The sequence below is a fragment of the Phoenix dactylifera genome, chromosome 1, assembly GCF_051530095.1.
Source record: "Phoenix dactylifera cultivar Ajwa chromosome 1, Ajwa_hap1_PhDact_Kaust_v1.1, whole genome shotgun sequence".
Taxonomy (NCBI): Eukaryota; Viridiplantae; Streptophyta; class Magnoliopsida; order Arecales; family Arecaceae; genus Phoenix; species Phoenix dactylifera.
In genome coordinates, this window is record NC_143190.1 from 69702167 (window position 1) to 69713279 (window position 11113).

Sequence of the window (11113 nt, forward strand, 5' to 3'; positions counted from 1 at the left end):
GTAGATGGGGGAACTCGGCTTCTTCTTCACTTGACCCTCTTCTGATTTTGCACGAAGTAGAGGATCACCGAGGCAGCACACAGTTGAAGAGGAAGCTTTGGGATTCACTTGGATGCTCTTCTTCTCTCTATTTTGCTTTGAATGGCCCTTTTGTGCTTTTGGAAGATTTTCCTTGTAATCTCTTCTAAATCTCTTCCCTAAATGTTCTCTCCCACTTCCATATCTTCTCTCCTAGCTCTCCTCTTGATTTTATAGCTTTAGATGGCGTGGAAACAAAAATCTAGCCGTTAGAGACAAAAATAGAGCCGTTGGACACAGTCTGTACCTCCTGACAATATTTTCGTTGGGATCGGAGTCGACTCGCGCGATCTGGAGTCGACTCGCCTGTTGCAGGAGTCGACTCATGCTTTTCTGGAGACGGTTCGGCAACTGTTCTGGATTTGAATTAAAGTGTAGTCTTGCCTTGGAGTCGACTCGACTGAACCTGGAGTCGACTCGCCAATGTCTGGAGCTGACCTGGCATTTTTGGAGACGACTCGTTCCAAGGAATCCAGAGATCTCTCTTTCAAGTTTGCTCACTCGAGTCGACTCGGATATTCTGGAAGTCGACTCGCCAATCAGAGCCCGAAATTCCGATCTTCTGTCTGTTGACTTGTGCCGTCTCGGAGTCGACTCGAACTGTCTCGGAGTCGACTCGGCTCTCAGTATCCGAAAAACAGTCTTCTGTCTTTTGGAGTTGCGCTGCCTTGGAGTCGACTCGAACTGTCTTGGAGTCGACTCGCCTCTCAGAGACGAAAATACCGTCTTTTGTCTTTGGGGTTGCGCTGCCTCGGAGTCGACTCGGACTTTGCGGGAGTCGACTCGGCTCTCAGTGTCCGAAATTGGCTCTCTGATTTTTTGCCTTGTATTTCTCTGGGAGTCGACTCTTGCTTCCTTAGGAGTCGACCTGCCAACCATCGGAGTCGACTCGTACAACGCTGGAGTCGACTCGGCAAGCATCGGAGTCGACTCGAATTCTTCAGGAGTCGACTCGCTGACAGGTTCTGAGATGATTCTTTCTGTCCGGCTGTCTGTCCTCAGTCGGAGTCGACTCGTAATGTACAGGAGTCGACTCGAGCACTATTCTTTTGAATTTCTTCTTTAGAGTTTGCTCCTCCAACTTGAATACTTTAAACTTGAAACTTGGGCCAATGAAGTGTGGCTTTCTTCCAACTCTTCTTGAGAGCTTTTGAGGCCTTCTTGTGTTTTTCCTTGCAAAATCAATTATCTTTCTTCTTGCAACACAAACATTAGTATTTATACTTCAAGGTTTTGTGATCATCAAAATCAATCTTTAAATCAATCTTTGGGTCATCAGTTCAACTTTTGAGCTTCATCCTTCTACATGAATATCTTCTGCTTTCCCTTTTTGTACTATGTCAGCTTGTTGTCAGCTCTTTTAAATATTGTTTCTTTTTTAGCACTCTCCTTAGCTATTCTTCATGCAGGTCTAGTTTTTAATGAACCCTAGTTTTTTTCATTTTACCGGGATGATTGATGACACATTGGCACCACTAACACATTGTCTCAGTCACCAGATTTCCCCCCCTTGTATTTCTAGTTTTTGGATCCCTTGGTCTGATGACATCAGTACTGGTATGTTGGAATTTGGTATTCATATTCTAAAGCAAATCTGGTTTCTTGTCTGTGGAAATTATTTGTCTTTATATTTCTGTATTAAACATTGGTTTTATTAGAATCCATTCATGGTAGGAATAGCATGCCTCGTAGTTTTAGAATATGAATTGGCAAGATAGCATTGCACCTGGCAAAGTAACCCGTCATTACAGGGTTCGCCAAAAAGGAGGTGAAACCAGTACAAATAGCATTGCTTCAATCTTTGCCTGGTCACGAGGGCTTGCACACAGGTATCTTTGGCTTTCTTTTGGATTATTGTAGTGGTTCTAACTACAAGCACTAACTGGAAATATTTCTTTTTATTTGTTTTTCCTAATATGTATTTCAAGAATTTGTTTATTTATTTTCACAATTTGTATTTCAAGAATTTGTAAGGTCTTTATGTTTCTTTTGTCTGCTCTAGAGAAACTCGATCTGTATATCCATAATTTTAGCAGTCACCCAATTAAATAACCGTGTTCTACTTCATTAGCACTGTGGTCGCCTAGGTTTCAGCCCCTACATCATTAGATGAAAATTCTGAATCCCAAAATGTTTGTTTTTCAACATAGCAAAGCTAGATGACAATGCTAGACTACTTGATTTTACCGAGAAAATGGAAGCTGCTTGCATTGGAACTGTGGAGTCTGGAAAGATGACCAAGGATCTTGCTCTCCTCAATCATGGACCAAAGTACCATCTGACTCTCATGTCACTATTATTGTTTCTAAAATGGTAGCTTTCGTCTGTTATAAACCATCAAACAATAGATGATTTTATGCGAGCCTTTTCGTCTCTTGCAGGGTGACTCGAGACCAGTGGTTGAACACTGAGGAGTTCATTGATGCAGTGGCAGAGGAGCTGAGAGTAAGACTCCTGGGCAAATGAAATTTGTAAATCCTACTGAAGAAATTTGTAAATCATTTATCGCCAAAATCATTTGTAAATGAACACTGAGGAGTTGCTTCTGATGTTTGTTTGAGCGTGCCTTGGATTTTTGTTACTCTTGCATGCTATTTTTTCATTTATCACCAAATGATTGTTGCTTCTGATGTCATTTTGAGTGTGCCCTCATGCCACCCCCATCTAATGTTTGCTTTCTTCTGCTGCTCCATTTTGGTTGCATGTGTGAATAGGTTCGGCATGTAGAAAACCATTCTTCCATTGTGTGATTAAGAGTTTTTGATAATAAATAAGAATAGCATTTGTCAGTCTTCATTATTCATGGAGCTGAACTATTAAAAATATCAACATACGATTGTTCTCAACAGATCCGTAGTCTGTTTAACTTTGCTTACTCTGGGGTTAAAACTTGTTCATCTCATGGACCGGACCCGAACCCGGACCCGGACCCGGATCCGACCCGACCCAAATGACCCATCGGGGTCGGCATCGACCTGATCCAACCCAACCCGAATTTCAACCGGGTCGGGTCTGGGTCCAAAATTAGGACCTGAACAAAAAATCGGGTCGGATCGGTGTCACTCAGAACCCGACCCGACCCATTTGCAGCCCTAGTTATATCTTCTCTTGCACATATACACTTTTCCCTTTAGCAACTATATTTTTCTATTTTTATTAAATATAAAATAAATTAATATTTATGTGTTAAATAAATATATTATTAACTTTATTTCAGATAATAATGATCACTTGATTTAGAGTGTTGTGACAAGGAATTCTATTATTACGATGAGATCCAATTAACAGCCCATCTGTTACCTTCTTAAAGCAACGAATGGTAACGATAACAAGTTTTGAATGACTAGGACTATTTCACTTCTCAAGATTCACCGTACCATACCGAACTGATACGAAGTATAGTATACCATATTGGGGCGGTATTGATATATGATACAAAAGATGTACAGGAATTCAGTATACCAAATCGACTCCGTATTGTACTATACCGATACAGTAATAGTGTAGTATCCATATGGAGTCCATTATTGAGATAGAGTATCTTGCTACCTCTTTTACTCATGGTGATGTATTTGCTGTCATCATATAATAGCAAGCAGGTTGCAAGTGCAACAGCAAAATTTAAAAAAAAGATTTTACTGGCCAATTCAAAGTTTGCCGTTGAAGAAGGGAAGCCAACTTTCCTCCTCCATGTTGCATTCTCTTTCCTCTGCTCAAGTCATTCAAACCTCCTCAGCTGCCATAAATTGATTTAATATTAAAAAGCTTTCCGCTACCTGAATGGTAGAATAGAGCCTACATGAATCAAGCGACAGGCTGCTGCTGACAAAAAAGGCAAGAGAATATAGAAGAAATCAGTAAGGGGAAACAGAGGTTTAAATAGAGAACGAGTTTGGCCTGTTTGTTGCCTATTTTCTTTTCTTTTCTTTGAAATTTATGGCATGAAGTGGCATGGAGGTTGTGCGAACTTTAACAACTCGTCACAGCCCTCCCGCACGAGACGCGCGACCTTAACAACCAGATTGGAAATTTCCATTGCCTCGACGAAGCCGGCCTGTGGCTCGTGTTATTTTATCGAAGTTAATTTTCTTAGTGAATTTATCTGAGGATGAAAAGCAGTGATTTTTTTAGAAAAAAATTTGCATCATTACATGGACATCGTAGGAATTTTTTTAAAAAAATTTGCATCATTACATGAGCCCATATTGATCAAGGAATTTTACCCTATACTATGTGCAAAGGCGTGGCCGTGCACGCCACTAATTACAGCCGGTCGTTTCTACAGATCTCATATCTCAATGCATCAATACAAAAAACGAGCGGCTGCGATTATCTCAATTAGTCTTCCTCGTGGAGTCGTGTTCTTCCACGCTCCCCTAAAATCATGCTAAAGCTGTTTGGGAACGGCAGCGAGGAAGGATAAATCGAGGCGAGAGGCGAGAGGCGAGAGGCGAGAGCGAGAGAGCGGAACAATGGCAGGGCTTTACGAGAAGCAGGCGGAAATATACGCGCAGGCTCGGCCCAAATATCCGAGAGAGTGGTTCTCGAAGCTCGCCTCGCTCACCGCCCATCACAAGCGGGCGTGGGACGCCGGCACCGGTAGCGGCCAGGCCGCCGTCAACGTAAGCCTTTCTCTCTCTTTCTCTCGGATCCCATGGTACGTACCATGTTGCGACCGTTCTCTGCCTCAATTACTAGCTTCTTCTTCATAACATCAGGCCGCACGCCAGTTGTTTGTGTATTTGCGTGACTCAATAACCCGAGTTCTATTGTAATAATTAAACTAAGCCTTCGGTGGGCTTCAATTTTGTTTTTAATTTCATATTTCCATTGTTTTTGATCCATAACTTTGGTTTCAGTCTTATCGGTCTTTGGCATGTTATATACGTTGATTCCACCACTAGGTTGCAGAACATTATGAGAAGGTGATAGCCACGGACGTTAGTGAGGCCCAGATCAAGCATGCCATCCCGCATCCGAAGGTTCAATACATTCACACGCCTCTGTCCAACTCGGAGCAAGATTTCGTATCCATGCTCGGAGGCGAAGGCTCGGTAGACCTGGTGACGGTGGCCACGGCCGTGCACTGGTTCGATCTCCCGAGCTTCTATGCCATCGTGAACCGTGTTTTGAGGAAGCCTGGGGGAGTGATTGCTGTCTGGGGCTACAACTACGACATCCATCCTTTGGAGGACGTAATGAAGCGCTTCTACGTCTCCACCCTTCCTTACATGGATGAGAGACCTGGCTACGCCTTTGAACGGTACCGGAGCCTTCCGTTCCCATTTGAAAGCATCGGACTGGGGACCGAAGGCAGTCCTGCGAGTTTCGACATGGATCTGGAGGTATCATTTGATGGTTTCGTGGAATCGCTGAGGACGGGGTCTGCGGTAGCCACTGCGAAGGAGCGTGGAGTGGATTTGCTGACTGAAGAGGTGGTGAAGGAGCTCCGGACTGCTTGGGGTGGATCTGATATTAGGAAGATAACTTACAAGGCTTTCATGCTTGCCGGCACGCCAAAATTGGAAGGCTAGCGCTGTGAGACTGACCCTAGAAGCTTTTCTTTTTTTTTTTGGGTTCCATCCGTGTGAGAATAAAGTCGGGATTTGTATACGATTTCTGCTCCATTTTGGTCCACAAAAGACTGGTCCTGGCTCCATCGTCACTAGACTGAATTTGGAATAAATCGGGGGGCATGCATGCCTTGTCGAGTAAAGCTGTACGTCACTTTTGTTTTGATTATAAGCCATTGGTGATCCATTGAGATGGCACGGAAAATGAGCTGCTTTTTTTTTTTTTTTTTTTTACATGGATGTATCTAATAAAATTAAAAAACAATGAGTTATGGAGTGCTTTAGACAATTTTTATTCTTTTAAATTTATAGTATATTTCAGAAGTGACTGACCATATATGAAGTCTTTCATTCCGTGGCTCATTAGCCTCTCTGATCATACAATGAAAATAAAAGATGGTTTTTTAGCAAAAAAAAAAAAAACAAAAGATAGCTACGGAAAGCAAAAAAATGCAGCTCAAGTTTGCATTTCTATGGTGAGATTAATGGAGTGCAAATTTTGAAACTTAAAAATACACGTCCTATTTCACCATTGCTTAAACCTTTTTTTTTTCCCCTTTGGAATGATGATAAGGTCTCATTTGTTTTGGTAATTGAGGAGTAAATTACATTATAACTCTAACAGAGGAGGATTGTGAGTCTGCCTTCATCAGCTTTAAAGGTTCAGAAGAAAAATCTCTTCTCTGATACCATTTTTGAAGATAATCCTTGCTTCCTATTTCCAGGACTCGACCATCAAATCAGAACCCTCAATGCCAAAGCCAATAGCAAATCCAGCTCGCCAACTAGTAGGACCTTTTTAAATCAGTAAATCAGATTTTGGGTGTCCCATTACAGAGCATTGGATTGTGTTCTGAGGGAGATCCCGTGAGTCTCGACATGGAACGAGACTCGTCCTGTGAGGGAGTTGAAGCTTGTTTAGGAGGGATTCGTACAAATGTTAAACAGGTGATGGGGCTGGACACTGTTTAGGTTGAATTATCTCTGCTTAGTGTTTTTAAGAGGTGTTTAATACATCGGCCGATTTAAGGAAACATATTGTCTTGGTTAATAATAACGATATCTCAGTTTAACCTTGATTATTTTTACTCACATGGCAAAATATCCTGGCCATTTTCTATCCTCCCGATGGCTTATTGACTGAAACTGTCATTTCCGGCCCACAAATACCACTAGTTCTAATAGCATTTTCAGTTCTTAATAGCATTTTTTATTTTTTAAAATTTTGAAGATGCTCCCACGGCCCTACCAAAATGGTTGAAATGCGGATTGCTTAATTTAACAAGACTTGCATGTTATTGAAAAATAGAAAGCGGAAAGTAACAAGAAATATTTGTTTATCCCATATGTACAAAGAAACACACGCCCTTTACAACACCAGAAATATTGGAAATTTTTTAAGTCTAGCATTCTGATCTAGATTCAAAGATTTGATGCAAAAATTTAATCACCTAATTATGCTAATCATAAGCTGAAACATGGCATAGATCTATAGGATATTAGGTGTCAGGGAAAGTAAAAGAAGAAAAATATTATTCATACTCTATTCCAGAAGGATGGTACAAATAATTTATTAAATAATAAAAATATGATTCTTCAGACAGCAAAGGATAGTATATACTAAACGAGGCCGCAGTCGCGGGCGGGGACGGGGTGGATGACCTGCATGCGATTGAGGAGGCCACTGTGGGAGAGGAGGGCGTGGGTCATCCGGATTCGGTGGGGCTTCACCGGGTAACCCTGCCCATAGTAGTAGTTCCCCACCTCCAGCTCGTAGAAGTAGCACACTCGCCGCTTCGTCCAATGGCTTGGCAACCAACGCCAAAGTGTTACCTCTCTGGTTTCCATACACCTCTTCTCTCTCTCTCTCGTATTGAGGAGAATACGGAGACAAGTGATGAACAAGAAAGAGCATTCCAGCCGTCTGATATGAATTTCCTTTTTTTATGTAATGTTTGCCTCCAATCCAAGAAGAGCATCCCAGCCGTCTGATATACCAACTGTCCCGCATTAGAGATGGGTAAAGAGAATCCTGGTACGGTGGCAATTTTTTGTCGCTGAAAATCTAGTTAGAGGCTCTCACGAAACACAGAGAGAGAGAGAGGGGGGGGGGGGCGGGATGGCCGGACTGTTCGAGAAGCAGGCGGCGACATATGCGGCGGCGCGGCCCCAATACCCAAAGGAGTGGTTCGCTAAGCTCGCATCGCTGACCGCCCGTCACGAGCCGGCGTGGGACGCCGGCACCGGAAATGGACAGGCCGCCGTCAGTGTATTGGGCCGCCCTTGAGTGCTGGGACAAGAAATTCTATTATTACGATGAGATCCAATTAACAGCCAATCTGTTACCTTCATAAAGCTACGAATGGTAGCGATAACAAGTTTTGAATGGCCAGGACTGTTTCACTTCTCAAGGTTCACCGTATCATATCGATCCGGTACGAAGCATGCTGTACTATATTGGTTCGGTATTGGTATACGGCATAGAGAATGTACCGGTATTTGGTATGCTGAATTGGCTCCATACTGTACCGTACCGATATAGTAATAGTGTAGTATCCGTATGGAGTCCAGCATCAAGATAGAGTAGTTTGCTACCTCTTTTACTCATTATGATGTATTTGCTGTCATCATATAATAGCAAGCAGGTTGCAAGTGCAGCAGCAAAATTAAAAAAAAAAGGATTTTACAGGCCAATTCAAAGTTTGCCGTTGAAGAAAGGCGGCCAACTTTCCTCCTCCATGTTGCATTCTATTTCCTCTGCTCAAGTCATTCAAACCCCCTCAGCTGCCATAAATTGATTTAATATTCAAAAGCTTTCCGCTACCTGAATGGTAGAATAGAGCCTACATGAATCAAGCGTCAGGCTGCTGCTGACACAAAAGGCAAGAGAATATAGGAGAAATCAGTAAGGAGAAACAGAGGTTTAAATAGAGAACGAGTTTGGCCTGTTTGTAGCCTATTTTCTTTTCTTTTCTTTGAAATTCATGGCATGAAGTGCCATGGAGGTTGTGCCAACTTTAACAACTCGTCTCAGCCCTCCCGCACGAGACGCGCGACCTTAACAACCAGATTGGAAATCACTCATGGACCAGGATATAAGTCTCAGGCATGCCGAAAGTCCCACCGTGCTAGTGTAGACCCACGACCTGTTCGTACGGAATGCGCATCTTGCCTATTTCTATTTGCAATGCTCCTTGATATTTCAGGACCCTTGGAGTGGGCTTTGGGTGGATGTCCTGATGAGGTGGTAGGGGTGCTGCTGCTGCGGCGGACCTATCTTGCCATTGCAGCATGCCTGCTAGCTTACGGCGGACGTGCAGCACTCTATTGCGTTGATGGAGCCGGCTTGTGGCTCGTGTTATTTTATCGAAGTTAATTTTCTTAGTGAATTTATCTGAGGAGGAAAAGTAGTGATTTTTCTTTAAAAAAATTTGCAGCATTACATGGACATCGTAGGAATTTTCAACGCTGTAGTCATTTCTAGCCTCTAATCCAATTACTTGTTCAACCAACGTTAGGTATTGGTTGACTTTTCTCTCCAAATCGTGGGAGAGCCCATATTGATCAAGGAATTTTACCCTATACTATGTGCAAAGGCGTGGCCGTGCACGCCACTAATTACAGCCGGTCGTTTCTATAGATCTCATATCTGAATGCATCATTACAAAAAACGAGCGGCTGCGATTATCTCAATTAGCCTTCCTCGCGGAGTCGTGTTCTTCCACGCTCCCCTAAAGATCATGCTAAGCTGTTTGGGAACGGCAGCGAGGAAGGATAAATCGAGGCGAGAGGCGAGAGCGAGAGAGCGGAACAATGGCAGGGCTTTACGAGAAGCAGGCGGAATTATACGCGCAGGCTAGGCCCAAATATCCGAGAGAGTGGTTCTCGAAGCTCGCCTCGCTCACCGCCCATCACAAGCGGGCGTGGGACGCCGGCACCGGTAGCGGCCAGGCCGCTGTCAACGTAAGCCTTTCTCTCTCTTTCTCTCTCTTTCTCTCGGATCCCATGGTACGTACCATGTTGCGACCGTTCTCTGCCTCAATTACTAACTTCTTCTTCATAACATTAGGCCGCACGCCAGTTGTTTGTGTATTTGCGTGACTTCATAACCCGAGTTCTATTTTAATAAACTAAGCCTTCAGTGGGCTTAAATTTTGTTTTTAATTTCATATTTCCATTGTTTTTGATCCATAACTTTGGTTTCAGTCTTATCGGTTTTTGGCATGCTATATACGTTGATTCCACCACTAGGTTGCAGAACATTATGAGAAGGTGATAGCCACGGACGTTAGTGAGGCCCAGATCAAGCATGCCATCCCGCATCCGAAGGTTCAATACATTCACACGCCTCTGTCCACCTCGGAGCAAGATTTCGTATCCATGCTCGGAGGCGAAGGCTCGGTAGACCTGGTGACGGTGGCCACGGCCGTGCACTGGTTCGATCTCCCGAGCTTCTATGCCATCGTGAACCGTGTTTTGAGGAAGCCTGGGGGAGTGATTGCTGTCTGGGGCTACAACTACGACATCCATCCTTTGGAGGACGTAATGAAGCGCTTCTACGTCTCCACCCTTCCTTACATGGATGAGAGACCTGGCTACGCCTTTGAACGATACCGGAGCCTTCCGTTCCCATTTGAAAGCATCGGACTGGGGAGCGAAGGCAGTCCTGCGAGTTTCGACATGGATCTGGAGGTATCATTTGATGGTTTCGTGGAATCGCTGAGGACGGGGTCTGCGGTAGCCACTGCGAAGGAGCGTGGAGTGGATTTGCTGACTGAAGAGGTGGTGAAGGAGCTCAGGACTGCTTGGGGTGGATCTGATATTAGGAAGATAACTTACAAGGCTTTCATGCTTGCCGGCACGCCAAAATTCGAAGGCTAGCGCTGTGAGACTGACGTTAGAAGCTTTTTCTTTTTTCTTTTTTTTTTTGGGTTCCGTGTGAGAATAAAGTCGGGATTTGTATACGATTTCTGCTCCATTTTGGTCCACAAAAGACTGGTCCTGGCTCCATCGTCACTAGGTTGAATTAGGAATAAAACAGGGGGCATGCATGCCTTGTCGAGTAAAGCTGTACGCCACTTTTGTTTTGATTATAAGCCATTGATGGTCGGTTGAGATGGCACAGAAAATGCGCTAATTTTTTTTTAACTACGAATGTATTTGATAAAATTTAAAAATAATAAATTATGAAGTGCTTTAGACAATTTTTATTCTTAAATCTACAGTCTACTTCAGAAGTGATTGACTGTATATGAAGCCTTTCAATCCGCGGCTTAGCCTTTTTGAACATTCGATGAAAACAAAAGAATAGTTTTTTAGCTAGAAAAAAAAAAAAAGATAGCTACTAGAAGCAGCGCACCCGCCGCTTCGTCCCTATTAGACTTGGGCACTGGGCCCGCTTGCTACAGTACCGGGCCGTGCCTGGCACGGCTCATTCAAGGGGGCCGTGCTGGGTCACACTT

General features: G+C 43.6%; 2 protein-coding genes across 2 annotated transcripts; both read left to right on the top strand.

Moving 5' to 3' along the window:
- The first annotated feature begins 3985 nt into the window (after window positions 1-3985).
- LOC103697935 (uncharacterized) lies at window positions 3986-5940 on the top strand. The gene is made up of 2 exons (XM_039125273.3): window positions 3986-4700; window positions 4983-5940. The coding sequence occupies exons 1-2, from the start codon at window positions 4551-4553 to the stop codon at window positions 5610-5612; spliced, it is 780 nt and encodes a 259-aa protein (XP_038981201.2). The 5' UTR covers window positions 3986-4550; the 3' UTR covers window positions 5613-5940.
- Window positions 5941-9183: 3243 nt separating this feature from the next.
- On the top strand, window positions 9184-10869 carry LOC148715524 (uncharacterized). The gene is made up of 2 exons (XM_088711341.2): window positions 9184-9614; window positions 9903-10869. Exons 1-2 carry the CDS (start codon window positions 9465-9467, stop codon window positions 10530-10532), a joined length of 780 nt encoding a protein of 259 aa, XP_088567467.1. The 5' UTR covers window positions 9184-9464; the 3' UTR covers window positions 10533-10869.
- Window positions 10870-11113: the final 244 nt, after the last annotated feature.

Bases quoted from the DNA above. Each gene is read 5' to 3' on its own strand.
- LOC148715524 (XM_088711341.2), top strand. From the start codon at position 9,465: ATGGCAGGGCTTTACGAGAAGCAGGCGGAATTATACGCGCAGGCTAGG. The intron at 9,615-9,902 runs GTAAGCCTTTCT...TTCCACCACTAG, and splicing joins GCGGCCAGGCCGCTGTCAAC to GTTGCAGAACATTATGAGAA.
- LOC103697935 (XM_039125273.3), top strand. From the start codon at position 4,551: ATGGCAGGGCTTTACGAGAAGCAGGCGGAAATATACGCGCAGGCTCGG. The intron at 4,701-4,982 runs GTAAGCCTTTCT...TTCCACCACTAG, and splicing joins GCGGCCAGGCCGCCGTCAAC to GTTGCAGAACATTATGAGAA.